Raw genomic sequence first — 23,297 nt, 5'->3', positions numbered from 1 at the left:
AGCACATAACCAACTGTGATACCAGCAGAATATTATTTTAACCCAACTGTCAAAAAATGTTTTTTAATATTTGAAATATTTGGAGTACAGTGATATTTTGTTTCGATAAGCCAATCTAGCCGATCGATCCTGTTTGTGGAGATTGGATTTTTACGGTACTGCGAATGAAAAGTGCAGTACACATTTAATGCATCATCATTATTATTATTTATTATAAATGTAAGGTGCATTTATGTTAGCGGAATCACATTTGAAACTGGCGTGTTTCATCCTACCGGCTACCGTAGCATTACACCAAACCCATGTGGTCAATCAAAACATCATGGCGGCTGGTTTCAAGTAAGAGTGTATTTATCGAAAATTACACATTTTTTAAAAGAAGTTTTATCTTTAGCTCCTAAATGAATCCATCGGCAGCGCTACATTAAACCTGATCATTGACTACCGTTAGAAAAACAACGCAGGTTTTCGTTAGAACCGGATTTTGTTCTGCTGCTCAGTGTAACTGTGTCAATACATAAACTATGTATCAGACTGCTGAAGAGTTCAGCTGCTCCAAGACAAAAAAACAGCCAACATCCCGTCCTGTTGTCATTGATCTGATCGCAGGAGTTTGTAACTGTTTATTTCTGAATAACAAGCGAATGAGCAGCATCCGTCACTACTGATGAGTAAATCTATGACTGTTTCAGCCTCTGTAAGCCAATAACTTCTTCTTCCTCCTTCCTTTTCTTGTCAACTTTAACACTTGCAGGACTGCTGAGCCTCTGGAGTACCACAGGAGCTTCCTGGTAAGTGATTAAAACACTAAACATTTGTCCGCCTTCAGCTCACAGTTGATATAAGCTTTATCTGCTGAGTTACCGGATGTGATTTGCAATTAATCGTTAACGTCACTGCTGTCATACAACATCATCTAACCATCTTCAAACTTTTCCTCCTTTCCAGAAAGAAAACTGTCGACCTGATGGACGGGACCTGTCAGAATTCAGAGCAACAACACTAAACATAGGTGAGGCACAGTGTTGATGATCATCTCTACAGTAAATGATGCATTAACTGTGTTTTCATCATTTTATCTGTCTGGCTGCTCTTTTCAGGCTCCATATCCACAGCAGACGGCTCAGCGCTGGTTAAGGTTGGAAACACTACAGTCATCTGTGGGATCAAAGCGGTAAATGATCGTAAATGCAGCTGTTCAAGACTTCATTTTTAAATGAAGTGAACAGATGTTTAATGATGAAGAGACAAAGCCTCACTTTGTTGCATGTCTTTATATGCAGGAGCTGGCAAACCCTACAGTGGAGGCACCAGGAAAAGGTTACATAGGTGAGTACGGTAGGAGGGTATCAGATGTTGATTGAAAATTTAATATATTGATTGAATATGGACTTTTATATTTGTAGCTTTTTGGACATTTTGACTTCAGTGACAGTTTTCCATGGCATTGTTTCATTCAAACAAAAATATATGCCTCTTGATTTATATTTATCTATTTCCAATGGGAAAACAGGTGAATTTGTACATTTTCATTCATATAAAGTCAGAAAAAACAGCATAAGAATCGCTGGATATGATGATGAGAGACTATATGAAAGTGATTCACAGTATAATCATGAATCTCAGAAAAACTACTCTCTTCTAAATCTTTCGTGGTCACTTTTGTATAACTTTAGTATAAACACATTCATTTTGTTTCATGTTTTTCTGACTTATATGAATGAAAATGTGCAAATGTTCTGTTTCCCATCACAAAAGCAAAGTTTGAAGGGAATAACAGCAATTTTCTATACTTTTTAGGCATATGCAATTAGGAAGTAACACCTACTATCCAGGAACAAAAATTGTGTTACTTAATGTTTTCACCTTGTGTGCCTCAGCTTGAGTAGATATTGAAAGTAGTAATATTCAGTAACATTTCATCTTTGCTAGTACCCAACGTGGATCTGCCGCCTCTGTGTTCCTCTCGGTTTCGGCCGGGCCCACCAGGAGAACAAGCCCAATCCGCCAGCCAATTCATCGCTGATGTAATCGAGAGGTACGACTGACTTATCCACATTTCTTAAATTTTCATTCCACAGCAACATCAGGTGTGTTGACTCACCTAAAGTCTGCCACTGCTTTTACTAACCCTAAGTTTGTTTTTATATGGATGTTGTAGCTCTGAAGTGATCCAGACAGAGGACTTGTGCATTGAAAGAGGAAAGGTAAGTCCAGAAAAACACGCATGTAACGCTGGTGCAGTCAGATTGTTGTGAATGTTGGATCGATGGTCCTGATTCTGCTCGTTCTGGTTGTAGCTCTGCTGGGTGCTGTACTGCGACATCATGTGTCTCGACTACGATGGGAACCTGTTGGATGCTTGTATCATTGCCCTGCTGGCTGCCCTGAAGAACAGTACGTGCTGCAGAGAACTGAACAGATTCAAGCCAAAACAAATAGTTTTTTTCCCTTTCAGAGTTCATAAATGACTAGAAACACAGAGGTGTGATTGTAATGTAAACCTTTGGTATTCTTCTGTTTTCATCCAGTAAGCGTATTGATTTTCCCACAATTATTTATCTCTGCATGTCATCTAGTGAACTCATTCTTTATGGTGTTGGCCAGAAGGAGCTTCCATCTCTGTTGCTGCTTTTTTTTATCAGTTCATTAATTTCACAATTTCTCTGCTCCCTACAGCACAACTCCCAGAGGTCACCATCAACACAGAGACAAGTGGACCAGAAGTGAATTTAGAAAAGAGACAAGGGCTGCAAATTCACAAACATCCAGTCGGTGCCTCCTTTTGTATCTTTGATGAGTAAGTGAATCGTTTTCAGTTTGTCTAACCAGGATAAAAACTGTATTCTGCGTTCACAAGTGTGATGTAAATCTTGTGTTAATCCTCCCTGCGCAGCTCCATACTGATCGTAGACCCCACAGCTGAGGAGGAGTGTCTGTCGACCGCTCAGCTCACCGTGGTGACGGACGAAGAAGGTCGACTCTGCTCTTTACACAAACCAGGTCAGAAACAAAGTCTGTGATGATTCACCTCTCCCTGTATCGCCTATACTCAGTGTGATTCCAATTCCTTATCAATCACACAAAGAAAAACTCAACAGGAGCTCCCCATTTTCAAGTTCTTTTTCTACAATTGGTCCAATTTATCTTGACTTAATTTCGACATCTGTATGCAGTTCAGTAGTATTTTTAGAGTCAGAAAACATAAAAAAAAAGGTTAAATCAGAGCTGTTAGTAAAAACTAAAAAAGCTGTACCAATTTTGAAGCATTAGATGTCTTGAAATCTTTATAGAATACGTAGATTTTCACTTGTGTCCTTTTTCTGTTGCTGGTTTTTGGCATTTCTATAGAGATTCATATGAAAATGGCACTTAACAGAATTCACAGAGCTTTGGAGGCAGCAGTGTGCTCAAGCATCTCTGTCAATCATCTCTTTTTTCACTTGCACCTTTAAAGATAGTGTCATGTAGTGAGTTTTAGTTGAGTAGATTTGTTTTTTTTCTTTGGTCAGCTGTTTCCTAAACATTTTCTTTCAGTCTCAAATGGATGGTGGTCAGTCAGAATCCCGATTACAACTGTAGAACTGGCAAACAGTAGTATGTAGGCATCAAGAAAAATAATATAAACTTGTCTTCTGTCAGGTTGAATGGAAAGGAGAAAAAAAAGTTATCACTGTTAATCTTTCCCCTCTGGCTTAGGTGGGACGTCACTGTCAGCGGAGAAGCTGCAGGAGTTTATCAGCCGCGCGACAGCACGACAGAAAGAGATCCAGAAACTCATTGACAAAGTCATACACAGTGTGAAGACGGCACAATAAAGAGTCCCAGACAACGCTTTTTATCTAAAAGCTGTATTTTCCACTGTCAATATATATTCTTTTTTTTTTTAATAACAATAAAACTGCTGACAAAGACTGCTTAAAAAATTATTTCTCAGTGTCCAGAAATGTCTCACACACACACTCAGTTGATGTAAGAATACGCTCATGGCTCCGGAGCTAATTAAAAGGAAAATGCCTTTTCAAAATGTGCTGTACAAAAGCAGGTACACCGTCTTGCATGTTGATCTCGAGTCCTCGGTTTGAGCCCTGTGCCGGGATTGCTAACAGACGAAAGACTTCCAACAGACTGAGAGGTAGAGAGCTGCCCCCAGGCACTACTCCAAGATCAGAATTTGCATTTTCACATGTAATGGTTAGGTGGAGGGTTTGGTGTCAGTAAGCTCAGCTGGGATCCGTGCTTAAAGGGCAGTTTCTACCGGGGTCAAACAAGCGGAGGCAGGAGGATCAGGCAGGCTCACGAGGAATCCTCTGAGAATGTGCATTAACGATCCTCTCAGTCCACAGGGCCTCCATAGAGAAAAGTCTTCCTGAAGGGGAAATGTATTATTGTGGAAGCCTGCTACCTACGAGAACCATCTTTTTCCGTTTCATCTCAAAAAATATCACTAAAGGTTCTTTAAGTGTAGGGCTCCCCTGTTCTAAAAAAAACCCACCCCATCCTCTATGGTGGACACAGTTTTGGTTCTCCAAAACCTCTGACAACCATTACATACAAATTCGTCAGCTAGAAAAAGACAAACAGAAAGGACAAAAAAAAAAAAAAAAGTCATTTTTTTTTTGTCTGCAGTCTCCACAACGAGGCAGACAAAGAGCACAGTATGGATCATTCACGTCCTTGTGTAGCTGGGGGGAAGGGTTTTTAGTGTGATATTAGTCTGTCATGACTTTGGGAGGGGTTGCGGCGTGCTTCTCTTCCTCTTACTTCTTGGTTGGCTGGCGGTATGTTGACGTGGCGCTCCCCCCTGAGGAGCTGCTGCTCCCATAGCCATTTGCTGCTGCTGCATTTGGTGCTGCAAGAATTGCAACTGTCCGGTGCAGAAAAAAAAAGATTAGAAAATAAAAAAAATATCAGAAGGTCTTTCAGTACATTATTACAAGCAAGATAACGCATGTTGTTGTCAGTGGATCTTCTATTTAGGCAGTAGTACGTGTAAGCATCTGCAGCAGGGGGGGGTAAAGAGTCAGCAGAGTCCCTCACCGAAAACTGGAATCAGACTACCTTTAAGATTTCCAGCGAAATGCTTTACAGTATGTTGTCGACAGTCTATGAGTGGCGTTGGATTAGTGAAGCTACACTAAAGCCTGGTTCGACATACAAGAGGAGTGTGCAGAGAAACACAGAAGAGTGGTTAATGGGTTGCAGAGGGGAGGGAGAGGAAGGTAGAGAGATACAGAGTCGGGGCAGGTCGGGGGTGTGTTGGGGAGTGAGGCAGGATACAGTCAAGCAGCACCAGTGGCGTTCTGGAGACACAAAGAATTATTGGCTGTGACCTTAGCAACAACAGACATGCAGCTTAGCAACCGTGCTTTCTGCTTTGAGTAAGTCAGCAACTTCAACTGGGCAAAAAAAAAAAAAAAAAAAAAAGTATTTTAACACCTTACGGTTCATGCTTACAGTGTAGCAGCCTATCATCTGTAATTTGTCATGATGCAGTCAGCAAAGTTTCAACAGTATGTACCCGATCGCTAAGTGCTTTGTAAGAACATGCCTCCCAGTTCGACACACTGTTAGTTATTGCCATGGAAAGTGCGACAAGCTCTGGTGTCTGGGGCTGCTGGGAGTACTGGGACTGCTGTGTTCTTTGTCAAACAACATATTAACCAAACATACAACACAAAATGGAGTAAATGGTGTGGATCTACAACAAAGAAAAAAACAAATTCCAGAAGGCAAGTGGTGAAGAAAATAGTAAAGATTTAGACTAAAGTATGTTTTCATTATTCTTCAATGCTTCTTTACAATATTTAAGTGTTTCAAATATTCAAAGTCTTTAAAATTCAGCTTCTTAGAACTTTTATTTTTATTCTTTGACATACAAGTATGCACTAAATAAAGCTAAATAAAGGCAGAGTTGAATCTATTTTCCTAGAAAGTTATCCACTGCCTCAGTATTTGGCTCCTACAGACATGTATATGTGTATATAGATGTTAAAGTTGCTGTATTACTTGGATCTGTGGCTGGTGCTGCTGCTGAAGCCTTGGAGAAGGCAGCGGGGGCCCTGACCCGTCCAGCCCACAGCCCAACTGGGACAGCACTAAGGGGGAGGGGAGGGGAGGGGAGGAGGAGGGGAGGGGGAGAGAGGGAGCCCCAGAGGGAGGATGTGACAGCAAGAGTGAGAGAAGCAGAAGGAGGAATGGAGTTAAGTATAAAGATAGAAAATGCACATTCAGGTAAAAAGGGGGGACAGTGAGGAGGAGGGGGTGGGGGTGGGGGGGTGGTGAGGGTGCATAACCACACAAAAAGAGAAGAGAAGGAGTGAAAGAAAGAGAAGGAACATTGCAGGGAGGCACAGGGAAATGACCGTGTGCATAGACATTGGATTATGGGTAAAAAGCATGAACGGGGTGAGCCGGGAAAGGCGAGAGTGAGGTTGAAAAGGAAGACAGGAAGACAAGGGGGGAAGAAATGAGGGTGGGGGCAAAAGAAAAACAATAGATGAAAAGAAAAAAAAAGGAGAATGTAGCAGAGTAGAGGGGGAAATTGAGACTCTCCTGTCAGTTGTTACATGCTCCATTAAGAGGGATAATGGCTAACTTCAGTAAAATGATCAGGTTTAGTTAAAGACAATGAGTCCTACTGTACAGTAATTACAATAATAAATACATTAGTAAAATGTATCTTATTAGTACTAGTTAGTGGCATGGTGTCATTTTGTTTTTGAAACAGGTTAGGTGACGAAGAGAAATGTTTTTACAGAGGGTTGTGAGGGTTTAGTGTGTATTTGGTTGTCTGCGTGTTGGTGTGTGGGTCGTACCTGCTGCCTGTGGAGACATGAAGCCTCCGACTCCCAGGTTGATGACCGCTGTTTGCTGGTTTCCTAAACTTTGGTCCGACCCCTGTTCGCCCTGCGAAGAAAGTCAAAGGTAACACAAGACAGCGAGGTAATCGTCACACATTTGCCTCCCCATAATGTTAAACACTTGTATCCAGCTGTATTTTGTTTAGCACTTCTCAAAAGAAAGTGAACTTCAGGCACTTGCACAAGTTTCTTGAGCACACCACTATGTTTTTGGATTCAAAGTATTTTACAAAGCAAAATAATGTTGAAGATGATAAGAGATCAGAGATAAAAACAAAAAAAGAACACCGTGAAAAAAATAGTTTTTAAAATATGATACTGCTTATTCCCATCTGAGGGTCCAGAACAGTGAAGGCCCTGTGTGATTAGGTGGTTATGAGATGTTTTGGCGGTGGTTATGGCTTCTCATCAAACGCATTCTTGAATACATCAGTATCAGCCCGGCACTGCTGGATTTCCCCCGTTCTTCCTTGCAAATTTGTTCAAGCTTGCTCTTGTAGGTCAAAGAGTATCTTGAAAGCTGTCACGCAGTCATTCCACAGAATTTCCTTTGAGACTCAGGCCTGGAGTTTAGTTGGGTGACCCGAGTGATTTCAAATTCTTGCTCTAAAGCCATATTTGTCAATACGCTTTTGGTCCTATTTTTTTTTTATTGTGGCTTAATTTTCTGACTTCTGTTCCATACAGCCCAGGTTTGTAAGGGTCTGTAATGACTGACTTTGGTTTCTTGGCTAATTAACACCGCCCTAACCAAGCCAGGTAACACAGTTTTGTTGATAAATGGCTAGTCTTGGTTATTACATATTTCTCAGTTTCTCTATGAAGGAATCTGTTTTTGTGGACTCCAAACATTTTCCTCTGTACACTTCATTCTGACATACTGTTGTGTAGTTACCCAGAAGACACTATAAGTCTTTCTGCCTTAAACACTAAACATTACTCAACTCAAACTGTCCAAAACCACTAAATGAAAGAATCATCAAATTAATATGCATTTTGTTAAGTCTGTCCATGTGTATTGCAAAGTGTGACTTACCGTCTCCCCCTGCTGTTGAGGACTGGAGGTGGCTGACTGACTCTGCTGTGGGGAGAACTGAGACAGCTGCTGCTGCTGCAGAGAGTTAAAGATGAGAGGCCCAGTGGGGATCTGGAGATGTAAGACGCGCACACACACAGATACACCAACAAACAAAAAGCAGGGGGAGTAACAGACACGGAGATGAGGATGAAGGAAGGGATGCACATGGAGTAGAATGATGCACATGTACGCAAAAAAAGCGAAAACAAACAAGAGGGAAAGGGGAGAATTAACAAAAGCAATCAAACAACACAGGGTGACTAAACCATTACCACTTTCAACATATCAGAACTACAAAAGGGCTATGAAGGGGATCGGACAAGCGATGATCAACAAGCAGGCTGTTTTTGTGTTCAGATAATATATTATTACTCCTTCTGCCACTATTCCTTGACCTCCACCAGGAAAGGCTTTTGCCCTCATGGCACTAGACCAATTGAAATAAAGGTGTTAACGATGGCATATGCAGTGAAGTACAGGAAAACAAGTGTGAGGAAATTAAGCTGTGCAGTTGATTCACACACAGCTCATTGCTATTCCACAAAAGGTGCAGGATTGGGACAGAGTCTCTAAACAACATATACTCAGTGCATGCTACTAACATTATTGCCGAGTTATACCTGCAGTAAGTTCAGTGGTCTCAACCCAGCACTGCTGTTCAGGCCAAAAGGACTCCCTGGAACACACATCAGAGTTACATTTACCAGACAGCACAGTACAGACTGAGAATTTTCCTGCAGGCTCCAAAAGGTTGGCGCTGTCACTTTGTGGTCACATGGGTGGACTGTCTTTTAAGTGAAAGTCTCTTTTTTGATTCCCCCGAACAGCCAATATGTTCAAACCCTCTGAAATGTCCTTCAGCAGTACAGTAAATTCTCACATGCTCCTGGTTTGCTTCAAATGGCTGGCTATGTTCTAGGATGCCATTCAAAGGTCAGGGTCCTGTAGCTTGTAGGAATTAATTATCATGCAAAAGAACATGGGGATTTCATTTGAGGGGCAGTCTCCATGCTCACTTCATCACCCTAATGTCCCCCAGCTGGACTTAACTGCTCTTATTTAATTATAGTACTAGTAATACATAAGCGGGCATGGCAATGAAATCTCTTACCAGTCTGTGCTGTGGACTGCATGGTGGGCATCAGGCCTCCAGATGGCAGGATTCCACTCAAGTTAAGGCCTGGACCCAGCATGGGGTTAGAGCCACTCATCAAAGTCTGAGGACTGCTACATAGACAACAAATGATGGTCATGAAAAGTGACAGCGTGGCATCGTTCTGTTTGTGATACAATGACACAAAACACAAGCTGAGGATTCAAGTGGAGAACAGATATCAAAGACGGTTCAATATTTACCAGACGGAGCTGACCACATTGATGAAATTGAGCCCTGCAGGGTTGGCCATGACCTGCGACGAGGTGGTTCCCGTGGTGATGGATGTACCCATGGTGGGCAGGGGAATGGTCATTACGGGCAGAGGTTGACTTAGAGCCAGTTGCTGCTGGGCGAAAGGCGTGAGGAGGGTGGGCTGCGACTGGCTCTGAACCATGGGAGGGTCTGAAGGGGTCGGGGTCACCGAGAGAGGAGCGCTGAGGGAGTCGGCGGGGTGTGGGGTTGAGCACGGCGTGTTGGTGGGTGTGGGGGTGGATGGCTTGGGGGTCCCCGATCCTTAAATGGTGAAAATGGGTCAAAACAGACAAAACTATTTAAGACAGCGCAGACAATATCTTGCTATTGAAGGTGATGCCTATAAAGCTTTATAAAATTACATTATAATGAGTGAGTGTATATAATTATACACTTCTGTATATTAAATGTTTTCTTTTAATTTTTTTGTGGCTAAATTGATGACAATGGCTGCTGGGCTTAATGGAAGTTAATCTTCCTGAAATGCAGCTAAAAAGTTACATTTTTAATAATGAAGCTGTCAAAACTTCACCCTGTTTTGTGACAATTTAGACAACAGATGGTTTTAGTTAAAACGCATAATACTAAAGAAAAAAAAGGTTGTGGTGATGCAATGTTCTGTGTTCTTGTTAAAGTCCAGAAACGTCTCTGTAGTTTTGTGCTTTTCATGTCCTCTTCCATATTTCTTAAGACTTGGACCCTTGTCAAAGTCATTTTTCATAATTTGTCAAAGAAAATCCCAAATGCTGGAAAACTGGGAAGCCTTGAAAGGAGCTGATGGAAGACATTCCAACACAACTAATTCTCACAACTGTGTTTGATGAAAGCGAGCAACCAAACGGTTAGTCAGACTCGGCTGTACTCACTCTGTGTGGAGCCCATAGGGGAGAGGGAGGCGGGCGACAGCAAGCCCACCTGACCCAGCTCCATTGAGTGCTTCCTGTTCAGAGACTGGCTTTTGGCTGGAGGGGGTGTAGGACACTTGAGTAGACCACTGGCGGTTTGGGAACTATATGGATTACCTGATGAAAAAAAGAGGAGATGAAATACTATACTGCACCCTTTTCACAATCATAAACAGGGAGTATTAAACAGATCTGGATCCATCTTGGTTAGGAGGCAATTTTACACAGAGCCCTCCATGTGCAATATAACTTTATAACCCTATAACTTCGTATTTAAGAACTTCATAAACTTGTTGGAGTAAATTACACAATATATGTTTGCCCTGGTCTTGATCCTTGATCGTAACCAGAGGTGTTGCAGGGTCAATCCCTCCCCACCTGACCTGAGTATCCCCCTGCAGTCTCAATGCTAGCCACGAAAGGAAAAATGTAACCCTGACACTTCTGCGCTGCTGAAGTGAATCAAACTATGATTTTTGATGCAGTCCAGAAGTTTTTTGTGTTGCCATTTAAGGTTTGGTGGGTTCACCTTTTTCCCACCAACCTGTCATGTCTACTTTGGTTTGAAATTTTCTATGATTTCCAGAATTCCTTTCCAACAAACACCAGGAGAAAGGGTGCAAATTTGATCCTTTCATATTCAAAATATTTGGTGGGGTGAAAAGAGTACCATAGATGGTCCAACTGGTGAGGTTTTTCCAATTGAGGAAACACACAAACACGCTCACAAATTAGGCTTAGGGTGATGTAAAGCCACTACAAGTTTGCGCTTTCTCATTGTCAGAGGTAGTAGATGTACCTGAGGAGCTGCTGCCTGATACTGAAGGCAGTTTGATGGGAGGGGGGCGGTGCTTCACCCCTTTTCCCAACACAGACGTCTGGACCAGTGGAGAAATACCATCACCCTGCGGATGACATTTTAAGCAGTTTGTTAGCCACAGTGCATCACAAAAGTAATTTTCTCAACAATGCAGACTGCAAATCACAAGAGCACGGTCAATCTTTAACTAAGAGTGCTCATTAGGCTCATGGTTTTTACTTAAAAAAAAATCTAAGTTAAATCTATTAAGGAAATTCTAATCCGTGTTTCATCAACAAAAACAAAATCAATGTCAGAAAAGGTAAAGATGAAGCTGAAGATGAACCACATCTTTTTTAACTCCCCGGTTAAGGTGTCAATTTCTTTCAGCTTCTATTCAAAAGTTAAATTCCACAAACCCAGAGAAGCTTCGAACTCTTCACTCACCAATGCATGGCTGCACTTACCTCATCTTTGTTGGGGGAGGGAGGCCCCTGTCCCACATTGCCTGAGTTATGGGACATTTTGACCTGACACTTCACATCTCTCTCATATACTCCTTTGTACTGAGTAAGAAACCTGTAAAACAGATACAACACATCATGTATACCATGCTCTCCAACAGCAAATCCCTAAAACCGTGTATTTTGAAATGATTAACATCCTAACTAAAGCAAACAAAGGTGACTTACCGGTCTGCGTCTATCTTTGAGCCTATGAGAAACCTGTGAATGAGACAAAAGAGACTTCAGAGTGGAGTTTTATATTCAGTCATGTGTACTGAATTTATCTCAGAGGTTGTCCTTACGGGGGATGTATGAGCTTTAAGTCTGTGCTGTCCTCCTCTGCCTTTGATTCTTTAGCACAGTAGATCTTCCCGTACACCAGCGGGTCTCCCATCGACTGGAAGATAGACACCTTGGTCCTCTGGGCTTGACCCCCGACCTCACACTCAAACGTGTAATCATCTACAACTTCCTGTGTGTAAAAAGTGGACAAAAACAGCTGAATGAAGGAGGTTTGTATGACATGCGAAATAAAATTCATGTCATGTTGTTGCCAAACTGCAGAAGAGGGCAGCTATGAAGTCATGGTTCAGTGGTGACTGAACACAGAGATGTTGGAAAAAGTATTGCTAAATTGGTTTTCATGAATATTTTTCACTTTACCCAACATTAAAGAAAATATATCAAGGCAGGGTGAGAGAAGGCAGAAGAGGAGAAAGCAAAGGAAGGGGTAAACTGAGAGAAAAGATTAAGTTTTATATAATTTCTAGTCACAAACACTAATGTTCAGTTTAGCAACTAGTCTCACGATCCTGCCTGTGTCTAGAACCACCTGTTTAGGGCCCAGCACCCACAAAATATTACCCTGCATCTCATTGACTTTCATGAGGGATGAAGTATGCTGGACATATGTGAAAAATAGACCAGCACCATTTATGGAAAGAAACAATGTCCCTGAAACAGTCTATCTGCAGTTGAGGATGGTTCTTTTTTTTCCCCCAGAAATGCAGAAACATGTGTGAAATTCAGAGCGGTTCCACATTTACGGCAGCTTTGTGGGTTGAGCACGATAGTATTTGCAGCTGACCATCAAAAAGGAAACTGTTGGTTCAACCACTTGGAAAATATTTTTTGTGTGCAAAAACCAAGAGGCTGAGTAGTAATTTTGGACAATGCAGGGGATTGAAACAACACTTTTTCCTTTGTGTCATTTCTTTGTAGGTAATTATACATTAAACACAACTTATCCTTCTCTATTTCTAACAGCAAACAGCCATTATTGATCTGTACCCTCAGAGAGTGTTAATGCTCCTGTCACGCTTACCTCAGCAGGCCAAATCACAGTAGTGGGCTGAGAGTCTTCCAGCTGCAAGGATTTCTCAACCACAGCGTACTTTTCCACCTAGAACAACATACAGGCAAATCCATCTGGTTTGTTATCCGCTACATTATAACTGCCAGACTTTGAGTTTAGTGCTTTTTAAGCGGTGTTGGCTCAAGTATTTAAGTGACAGTGTTATAGAGTAACACTGCGCTACTTACATCAATTTCCTTCGGTACACTTAGTTGGCAGTTGTTCTGCTTCCACATGTCAACACACTGTGAATCGATGACAGCCGAGAAGCCGGGGCGACAGCAGCACAGGAAAAACAGAGAGGTATGAGCGAAAATAAGAGGGCACTACGACGGCATGCATTGACCTATACTGTAATAGGATAAGAGACTTTTCTCAACAGCGCATAGTAAACAGGTGGGTGGACACATAGGTAAACAATTTTCATAGTGTGAGATCAACCAAATAGTTGTCAGCGTATGTTTCGTATGCAGTGTATATATGCTAGTCAAATTGGGCGTACGGTGACTACTTACGTTTCCGACCTTGGAGATCTTCAGGTCTATGACAGGAACAGGTTTTCTCTCCTTCCTCCTCTGTAGGTAGTCGTAGAGTCGTAGCTGCGGTGGCATGGGCAGGTGAGACAGTTCCTGCTGCCTGTTCAGTGCAGCTCTAGAGTGCCTCTTGAAACACCTACAATATAAACAAAGAGTGTGTGTCTTTAAAATGATCAATTTTTTTATTAAGTGACTTTTTCTTTTCACAATCACCAAACTTTCATTCTCAGCTCTTTCACTAAAAAGAAAAACATTCGTAAATGAGCGTTTATTTCCTGGCGTGACTGAATTCAAAATGAGTTGACTCCATCCCTGGTGAGCGTGTGAGTGCGTCAAGTACCGTTTCATGGAGCGAGTGTTCATTTTCTGCTTGTTGTAGAGCAGGCGGTTGGCTGTGCAGGTGACAGAAATGGAGGGGTCCAGGCACAGAGGTTCGGCCGTTGCCAAAATCAACTGACTCTCCAGCTGTAATTTGTCATCCTAAAGCAGAGAAAAAAGATTGCTACAGAAAACACCTGCACAATGTGCTAATGCTAAAAGGACTCAAGGCACAGGGGAGGACAGCCAAATGTTATGGTCAAGAACATTTTCACTGGCTAAGGCAATAGTGTCAACAGTGCTCCAGAGGAAGAAAGAGTATAGAAAAAGCGGGACAAATAATTATATTTTATCTTGTATTGTTTTGCATATGAAGAGTAATGTGTGTGTTTTAAATCACTTGTGCTAATGTTCACTTCTCATGGCTGGATCGCTATTACAGACCTGAGATGTGCTTTAAGCACTCTATTACAGAGCTAGGAAAATAAGAACATATTTGCAAATATGACTGAATTTACTCATGAAAATGTTTCATAGCATTCGTGCTGACGCTTTACCTGTGTCCACTTGTGGTGGTCACTGGTCAAGGCATGGACATCACAGATCAAAGTCTGCAGAGCAAAAAACAGAAACCTCAGCATTTCCATTGTAAGTTAAAGGTTAAATGTAGGTTAATCACTCATTCCAGGTCAAAAATCACATTTGCTCAAATAGTATTTGCATATTGTTTCGGCCTATGTGAGAGAGCTTTTCCACACATTCTGTTGGTTTACCTGCATGGTTGGCCGCAGCAGGATGTGTCTGCTCTGATAGGTGGGCATCTTGGTATTACCAGACTGCCTGTAGTCTCTCACCTCTACTATTACACAGCCGCAGTGGAAGATGTTCACCTGAGACACAATACACATGTTGCATGAGTATACTTCAAGATACTTGAAGTGTAATCTCACATCACATAATTTTTAAACTTAAATTCACTGTTGAAACAATGGAAAACATTTTAAAATCTTCCAAATGCTTTATGCGCATGTGTATGTACGTTTGTATATGTGCAGATGAGCATACACACCTGTGATTTCTCCAACAGATCTACCAGAATAGGAGGCAACTCCTCAGCATCCAGGTACTCCAGCAGTTCTCCTTCTTCATATGGCAAACGGATGGTTTCAGAATCTAGTAAGCAAGAGCAAACATGTGTGTTACATATGGAGCAAATGTGATACACAGATCAGAAAAACTCAACTGGGTTGACTGAATAGACTTAGGTAATTGTTTTATTGACTTCTCTTACCAGACCCATTTTTGCCCCTGAGCATTAGAGAATAGCCTTCATTCCCAGGGTACAGGTTGACCACCAGACATGACACAGACTCCTGAGACACCAGCTTCTCCAGTAGATTCACATTTCTCCTCAAATTCTTCAGAAAAGCAACAAAAAAAACCCCAAAACACACATACATATATGAGACAAATCCCTCGTACTAGCAATACAAATCTCACACAGTTATGACAACAATATAGGAGAAAATATATATTGTGGCTTTCAATTCATGTTTACCTTGAGTTATGGTTGTAACTAGTACTAATACAGTAATAGTACTGTTTTATATGCTTTAAAAATAAAACATAACAAGGACTGACAATGTTTTGTTTTTATAAAATAAAATATATGTCACATATTTGAAAATATATGTGGGCCTGGAGCGTCCCTGTGACTGAATTGTTACAGCACATGCCATATAACTTACATTTAATTATTTGGGTGATGTCCATGTTGATTAAACACCAATTTTACTATCAATCTGACAGCACAACTTAAACAAATACATTCAGACCATTTCATTTGCCTATTCCAGTTCATAAACAACAAACTATGCAAAAAATGCAAAGTTGCAAAAACAATCTATTGCTTATAACTTCTTGCCCTTGATAAACTTTAAATTTATTCAATGCAAATTAACCTGTGCATGTTAGAAATCAGTAACAACACAGTTTAATCACTCCCCCCCCCCCCCCATTCACTATAGATTGGAATGAACAAGGTTTCCATGCGTAGCTATAATTACCTAGTTATAACTGAGAGTAAAGTTATATAATACAAACCTTTAACTCTGGCTCTTTCTCACATTCCTCTATGTACAACTCATAGAGTTTCTGATACAAACTCTTCCTCCCGCCTGAAGATATTCTTCTTTTGGCTGGTCGTTGTCGAGCACTTTCAACAATGTACTGAATAAGAGATAACACACCACATTAACAAATGTGATATATAGTGCCTGACTAGCATGATCAATGCCTAATGCATGCAATAGGTGCACAGGGATACACTTAAGAAAACACTATTCCTTTCTCTTTCTACAAACCTACAAAACTGAAATAACAGGTTTTACCTCGGCTCGATCCAATGCATATTCCAAAACTTGTTGCTGAGGGGAATAATGAAGAGTAAAATGAAACACAATTGGTCACAATGGAAACTCCTGAATGGAAAAAAAAAGCTATGCCGGACCTGGTGCTTGTTTTAATGCAATATTTTATTCATCTGGCATAAAACATCACTGGATGTCCACTGAATATGCAGAGATAAATGAAACCTGAAAGAGATAAAACTTACCATTGTGGTCCACCGCCAGCTGCAAGGCGAGTGACGGTAGACGATGCTGTCCTTTCTGCCCCACACTGTCACCTTCCTATAGTGACCATTCACACCCTGCACAGCAACACAGCAGACGTATCGCACGCAGCATGGTCAAACAAACGCAGAGGGCAGATAAATAAACACAAATACAGTCGGAGTGACTGCCAGGTTGTTAAGACAGCACTGATGCCAAATAACCTGGCTGGCACTCAATCAGATGCCACACACACAAACAGCTAAGAAGACTGACGAGCGAAACTGTCTCATCAAAGTTGTTTCATCCTTTGACTATATTCCGAATAGTTCAGCAAAGTGAATACATGCACAATCTGTCTCAGAGTGGCTAAAACTGCTTAGCAAGGGTTAGTGAACTCTGGTGACTGTAAGCTCAGGGAAGAGAGTGGCTGAATAGCAACAAGCTCGTTGACGCCTGACCGTTGAGGCTAACATGGCTAACGTTAGCATGCTAGCCCGTTCCTGGGCAAGCTGCAAGTTACCAGCTACGCTAATGATGTCACGTCGTCTGGGAAACAAACCGATAAAGCGACGTCAATCTCAACGAGCAGGATGGACTTGCCTTCTGGATTGCATAGCGGTCGACTGTAGCTCCAATGCAAGAAAACGAAATGAAATTGTGTCTTCATTGAAAAAAAGTCGGAGCAGCAGCCATTTTCTTCCAGTGTGACAACAACAGCTAAACTTCCGGTTTGGGCAGCGGGGGGCGGAGCCACATCAAGTGCCTTTATTACAAGTGATGCTGCTGATCAATGTCTGATCAATAGGGACAACTTTGAGACGTGTTGGCCCCACGGATGTATTATAAGATCTTATTATACATCCATTGTTGGCCCCCTTTCACCGAGAGAATGTGCACATTTATGAGGTACGCGCAGGTATTTTGCTGAGTAATTGCCTGTTGTTTGTAACTGCCTATGAAATGATACAATTGGTTCTTAATTAAAGATCCCCTCCAGACATAGATAGATACAGTCTTTATTGTGCAGCAGGTAATTTGTTTTCACAGCTTGTATGTACACAGAAACATACAGATAACCTCACCACAAGGTACAGATATACATACAGATACATAAATACATTTATTCCAGCGCCTGTATCCCAACAAGTATACATGTATTACACACACACAAATAAGTCTGTCAGTTTGTTTAGTGCTGCTATGGCAGAAGGGACAAAACTGCCAAAGCAAGCTCTTCTCCATTTCAGAGTCCTGTATCTATGTCCAGACGGCAGTAGTGTGAAGTGTGGATTGAGGGGGTGATCGGTGTCATTCACAGACATGTTTTAAGATATATATAAAATACTTACTTACTTTGAATAATAATTTGTGTCTGACACGGGTGCCTGGTTATGTTTTAAAATGGGGGAGTAAACTTGGAAAGATTCTAATTGGTGGGGGCATCTGGGGGTCCTCCCCTAGAAAAAAAAGGTAATTTAAAACAAATTTCCTGCATTTCTACACCACCTAACCTTTTGGATTAAGTCAAGAAACAGCCACCTGCACTAGTTAAGATTAGTTAGATTGAGGGTGCTATGAAAACCTACAATGCATCAAGAATAGTTATGAATTTGAAAATGGACATATGGCCTGAGAGTATGTGAAAAGTGTCAGTTGCGTGAGTCTCACAGTTAATGTGTGCGAGTTGGCCAAACTGTGTGTGAGATTTAGAGGGATCAACTGGCAGAAATGGTATATATTATCCATAAGTATGTTTTCATTAGTGTATAATCACCTTACACCTTTCACCTTATACACTTTATAATGAACCCTTTATATCTACATAGGGAGCAGATCCTCTTCCACAGAGGCCACCATGTTGCAACGCCATGTTTCTACAGTAGCTGAGAACAGACAAACCAAACACTGACTCTAGAGAGGGCCTTTTCGCGTTTTTTGCGTGTTTTGTGGCCATCATAGGTCCTCCTACACACTTGGAAAGAGGAGGGGGAGGGAAGGGGTATTCAGTTGGTTGCAATCTGCAACCTCACCGCTGGACGCCACTAAATCCTATATACTGGTCCTTTAAAAGAGGCAACTCTGATTCGATTCCTTTGCAAACAGGCAAATGCTGTCCAATCAGCGAGCTAACATTAGGTGTGCGGGCTGGCAAAGCTAATGTTGACTTGCAAATCAGTTCAGCATTTTGGTGACAGTACAATCTTACTTTTAGCTAATTTAAAGTTTGGCAGGTTCATTCAACATACGCTGGCCTATCTTTTCCTATGTTATATTATCAGTCAATGATCGCAGTTAATGAATTCCAATCACACATTCCAAGAATGTGTGATTTTGTTGATTTTGATTTTGTTTGATTTTGCTGAAAATAGTAAAATGATCATTGATATAGGCTGCTTAAATACAATCATCTGATTGCAGGGACTGTATGACTTTTTGTCTTTTAAAAAGACAAAAAGTGGGATTGCAAAATTATAACTTTGCTCCCCCAAATTGAATAATGGGGATGAATTATCTCTACTTGGACCATTGCTCAGGCACCTGGGGTGTCTGATATGTTTTTTTCATACACACACACACACACACACACACACACACACACACACACACACACACACACACACACACACACACACAAATCTTAATCCTTAAATTTACATCTACACGTTCAACCTCATTAAAAATTCCAGAATTTATAAATATGCAAATATTTTTAATTTCCAAAGTTTAACTGCTGGACACAAGATGTCCTCCTACTTCAAGTCCATTCTCAGTGTAGCCTATACACAGTGGAGACTTCAGGTTTTGCACATCACACTTATGTAAGTTGAATATTGCACCAGGATTGACTTCCAAACTAGCTGTGGTGTCACCAATTGTGCTCATATGCCGCCCCTTAAAATTTGATTTTCAATGAGCACAAAGAAATTTTCCACTTTCAGTAGCTGAATGTTAGAACTCTGAACTGACAACATTCTGAAGTGCAAACATTCAACTGTAGGAGCAAGAGGAAAATCACATTTCTGAATGGAGAGGGACTTTAAGAAATAAATCTCAACTAAATTTGAGATAGACATCATCGATCATTTACTGTTGGCCTAAAAATGATGGTACTTGATGTTTGCCAAATATACAAACAATAGGCTACGTAAACAATACAAAGCACATGACAGTTCTTAGTCATGGTAACTGCAAAGTTGGCAGCTGGAGCCCCAAAGGTTTACTGTGTGTCAACTAATGTGTGCTAATGTAACTGAAAGTTGTTTGGGAATATGCATCACTTATGTACAATATCAACTGAAATGAAAAGGGTGAGTCCCATTTATTACATGAGAGCATGTATGACTAAATTGTTTTAGGATCTTTATTACTAAGCTTTGCATTGATATGTTGCATCTGTTTTATCATAGCACCACACAGCAAATCTGCGACCTGGTAATTCCAGCATAGAAAAAAACTGTACATGTTGCACTGAGGAAAAGGGAAAGGGAGGTCAATGGGGGCCCAGCAACTTTTTTGTTTTTATCCAGTGGCTCCTTAGATCATCAATCAATCAATTGACTTGAACATACAGTAAAGGAAATTGGTAACTCCTTCCTTTAAAAAAAAACATTTTAATGAAAACACACAGAATATTATGCCTGAGGAGGAACAAAGCATGTGAGTGTCTTTATAATGTAATGCATGATTTATTACTGGCACTCTGATGTTCATCTTTTGCTCTGTGCTTTCATGAATTTGTGGACATCAGAAGCTTTAATCAATACTTTTACTTTTATGCACTATTTAGTGCAAGCAAGGAGCTTCCAGTAGTCTTTATGTTGTTTCTCTCTAAGTCTGTTTTGAAGCCCTTTTTAGTGTTTTTGATGTATTACATTCATTCATGCATTCACTGTTGACCATAAACAGACCATAGAGGCATAATTGAAATTATTATTAATTGATTAATAATTAATTGATAGCCTTGGTATCAGAGTATTGTAACAACCCGGCTCAAGAGAGACCACACATGAGTTGTAACTAAAAATAAAGGACATTGTAACTAAAAACATTGTAAAGACATTGTAACTTAAAATAGAGCTCACTTGCCCCCTCTCCTCTCCTCCTCTCCTCCTCTCCTCTCCTCTTCTCCTCCTCTCCTCCTCTCCTATAAGCAGCTTATAGCCCATCAGTCCAAGTGAGCTGAATCTCCCTGACAACCCAACTCCACCATGCTCCTGCAGGGAGTCTGTCCAGAGAGGGTAATCACAGTATAAATAATGATCAATATACAAACAATTGGCTAATTGGACTGCTGACTCTGACTTAAAGTAACAAAGTTTGCAGTATGGATAATATAGGTTACAAAAAATAAAATAACAAATAAAAAATCCAAGATTAATTCATAGGGTTGAAACAGCAGCAGTCCAGATATCACACTTTACCAACAATTTCAGAATAAATGATCAGATGGAACTAAAGCTCATACTCTGCATCTTAATCAAATATAATATGTAAAAAGAATAACATTAACCATTTGCAGGGTTTTGATTAACCAATATACAGAGTGTCAGTATAGCAGGATCACATGCTACACAATGTTATAGTTCTTGGCTAAAATAAAATAAATAGTGTCAGAGTGAAGGTGGTAAAAGAATGAAGAGGTGAAGAAAACCAGTAACAAAGGAGGAAGCAGTGATATGTATTTGAATCTGCTTCCAGATATCATCAGTGTGCTACTCTGTGTTCACTATATAGGCTGAGAACAGTTTTATAATTTGAGAAGTTATTAATTAACTTAAATTATTCTATATTTTGAAGGATGTCTTACATTTTGGCAAATTTGAGAGAAAATCAAAACAACTGATTAAAACTATTTATGTATAACTGCAGCCCATACTATATACAATGTATACATATTGGTGGGTTGAAGTCCCATAATTGTACAGTAGGGGGAAGAGCAGGATAGCAGATTCATTAGGATAACTGGATTCAATAGATTTGTAAGAATTTCACATTTCCAACTGCAAATATAAGAGGCAATTGGTGTTTTTAATATGTAAGAACAGCAAACAACAGACATTTACTGCAGTTGAAGACATTATGTTTCCATAAAGGTATGCATAACACAAAAACACATACTGTTCCCCTTAAACACTTTGTGAAGGTTAAGAAACTTGTCAATAAAAATGGATTTCTTAATTTAAAAAGCCAACATAAAAGGAGCAAGATACTATGCAAGCACATGGAACAGAACAGTTATATAATAAAATTATTGTAACCATTATTGGTTTAAGCATCAGTAGGCAAGTTTTGTTTTTTCTTCTGGCTGTCTGTCCTGAAAAGTTTTCTTTCAACATCAATGTCTCAACAGTATAAGCAGCTCCTTTATGAGGGCAGAAAGGGTCTGGGTGGGGCTCAGTAAGGACCAGTCCTCACCTGCTGCGCACACACACACACACACACACACACACACACACACACACACACACACACACACACATACACACAAACATGCACACAAAGTCCACATACGTGACTGGGCTTGCATAGGGTCAGTCACATTTCAAAAAGCCTTTCTTCTGTACACAAAGGACAGGGTTTCATGGCCACAGTTATTTTGCTGTTGCTGATGCTGCCAACACATCATTTATAGTGTTTTTTGTTGAACTAAAAAGGTTTGTATAGCCTCAGTAATCCCTGATTCTCCATTAACTCAAATCCCAGGGCGTGCTTTATTATGTGAAATTGACCAGAAATGACGCATCACTGATTTTAATCAGTGTAGATCACAGCAATACCACTAACTGGACAGTGATTTAAAAAAAAAAAATCCCATAATCAAACCAATGGGCATTGGACTTTTTATGTGTATAAATTTCAATTTCAAATTGCACAATGAGCATCATCTCTGCAGCTTTTCCCTCTGACTGGTTTCCATCCAGGGCATTGCTAAAGAACCAGGCTGTGGTGTTGAACTGACAAACGTCCTCACAATAATTTAATCTTTATGTCCTCACCAGTGAAGATTGTGCTTGGTTGGAACTTGGAATAAATAAGCATATAATACTGAACAGCTGGAGAATTGGACATCGTATTGAAGAAAACCATAATGAAGAAAAGACAAAAGTATACGTGAGATTGAGATGCATGGCATTATTCCTGAATGCAATATTACGAGTCAGGTACAGTAGAGTCCAGTTTGAAAATGATGATGACAATGATGATTATGGGCTGTCAGATTTGGAACAAGCTGGTGCAATGCATCTGCTTCATATCTTTTCTATTTTGATCTTATTGAATGCCATTCCTCGACTGCAATTTGCATCCTCATCAACAACAGAGAAGGATACTATTTAAGACTACAATTTAAAAGCCAAACGGTTTTGAAGATGCTCCGGTCAAATTAACATACTGATGAAAGCATCAATATAAGATCTGCACTCAGATCAAGTTAGTGTGTGGAAACTTTTTTTCATACCAATGCTCCTCTCCTGACAAATAGAAAATGACAGTTGGATAGTTACGAACCCTTAAATCAATTCCTGCATTGCAACCATGCGGAGAAAGCTGCAGGATTTGAGCTCCTCTCCAAATTAGGACCTGGAATCAATTACTCTGCTCATCCAAGGTGCACTCCAGCAAGGTAGAGGTAGCAAATGGCTGGCACTCATCGCTTACTGTCTGGGTCATCTATGTAAGCAGCATTTTGATTGTACTTTAAACAGCTCTTAATTTTCATAAGTTCACCCAGAGTTGAGACCTCTGGGAAACATGAATTGTCTAATTTGGTTTGTACGGGCATTTAGAGAATGATAGAGACCCGATTTTAACATGAGGAAATCAGCTTGTATATGCACTGCTCATTCAGTTTAATTTTATTTTCTTAATGCATACCAAATGCCGTTTTTTTATATTTTGGAAAGGTTTTGTTTATAG

At 40.5% G+C, this 23,297-nt stretch overlaps 2 protein-coding genes across 3 annotated transcripts; one reads left to right on the top strand and one right to left on the bottom strand.

Annotated features, from left to right (window-relative positions):
• The first annotated feature begins 268 nt into the window (after positions 1 to 268).
• On the top strand, positions 269 to 3,914 carry exosc8 (exosome component 8). Its single transcript, XM_044370737.1, has 11 exons — positions 269 to 339; positions 755 to 791; positions 949 to 1,012; positions 1,101 to 1,174; positions 1,284 to 1,329; positions 1,933 to 2,038; positions 2,162 to 2,207; positions 2,301 to 2,397; positions 2,680 to 2,800; positions 2,897 to 3,003; positions 3,700 to 3,914. Exons 1-11 carry the CDS (start codon positions 323 to 325, stop codon positions 3,816 to 3,818), a joined length of 834 nt encoding a protein of 277 aa, XP_044226672.1. The 5' UTR covers positions 269 to 322; the 3' UTR covers positions 3,819 to 3,914.
• Positions 3,831 to 16,467, bottom strand: supt20 (SPT20 homolog, SAGA complex component). Of its 2 annotated transcripts, XM_044370735.1 has the most exons (23): positions 16,382 to 16,467; positions 16,158 to 16,193; positions 15,871 to 15,996; positions 15,059 to 15,185; positions 14,837 to 14,940; positions 14,541 to 14,657; positions 14,325 to 14,378; positions 13,790 to 13,929; positions 13,429 to 13,585; positions 13,102 to 13,158; positions 12,884 to 12,961; positions 11,862 to 12,031; positions 11,746 to 11,778; positions 11,521 to 11,632; positions 11,054 to 11,159; positions 10,216 to 10,371; positions 9,298 to 9,610; positions 9,053 to 9,165; positions 8,562 to 8,617; positions 7,900 to 8,010; positions 6,819 to 6,909; positions 6,010 to 6,098; positions 3,831 to 4,867 (listed from the first exon to the last, which is right to left on the bottom strand). In XM_044370735.1, the coding sequence occupies exons 1-23, from the start codon at positions 16,382 to 16,384 to the stop codon at positions 4,721 to 4,723; spliced, it is 2,496 nt and encodes an 831-aa protein (XP_044226670.1). In that variant the 5' UTR covers positions 16,385 to 16,467; the 3' UTR covers positions 3,831 to 4,720. The 2 variants fall into 2 exon arrangements, with proteins under 2 accessions (XP_044226670.1, XP_044226671.1); XM_044370736.1 differs by lacking the exon at positions 6,010 to 6,098 and having other exon boundaries at positions 9,053 to 9,168.
• Positions 16,468 to 23,297: the final 6,830 nt, after the last annotated feature.

Source organism: Thunnus albacares, chromosome 13 (assembly GCF_914725855.1).
Source record: "Thunnus albacares chromosome 13, fThuAlb1.1, whole genome shotgun sequence".
Classification (NCBI taxonomy): Eukaryota; Metazoa; Chordata; class Actinopteri; order Scombriformes; family Scombridae; genus Thunnus; species Thunnus albacares.
The sequence above is the reverse complement of the archived record's forward strand: the minus strand, read 5'-3'. Positions and strand labels throughout refer to the sequence as shown.

Bases quoted from the DNA above. Each gene is read 5' to 3' on its own strand.
- exosc8 (XM_044370737.1), top strand. The intron at 2,398-2,679 runs GTACGTGCTGCA...TGCTCCCTACAG, and splicing joins GCTGGCTGCCCTGAAGAACA to CACAACTCCCAGAGGTCACC. The intron at 2,801-2,896 runs GTAAGTGAATCG...CTCCCTGCGCAG, and splicing joins TCCTTTTGTATCTTTGATGA to CTCCATACTGATCGTAGACC.
- supt20 (XM_044370735.1), bottom strand. The intron at 13,586-13,789 runs GTACTTGACGCA...TTTATATTGTAG, and splicing joins AACACTCGCTCCATGAAACG to GTGTTTCAAGAGGCACTCTA. The intron at 9,166-9,297 runs GTAAATATTGAA...TCTATGTAGCAG, and splicing joins AATGTGGTCAGCTCCGTCTG to TCCTCAGACTTTGATGAGTG.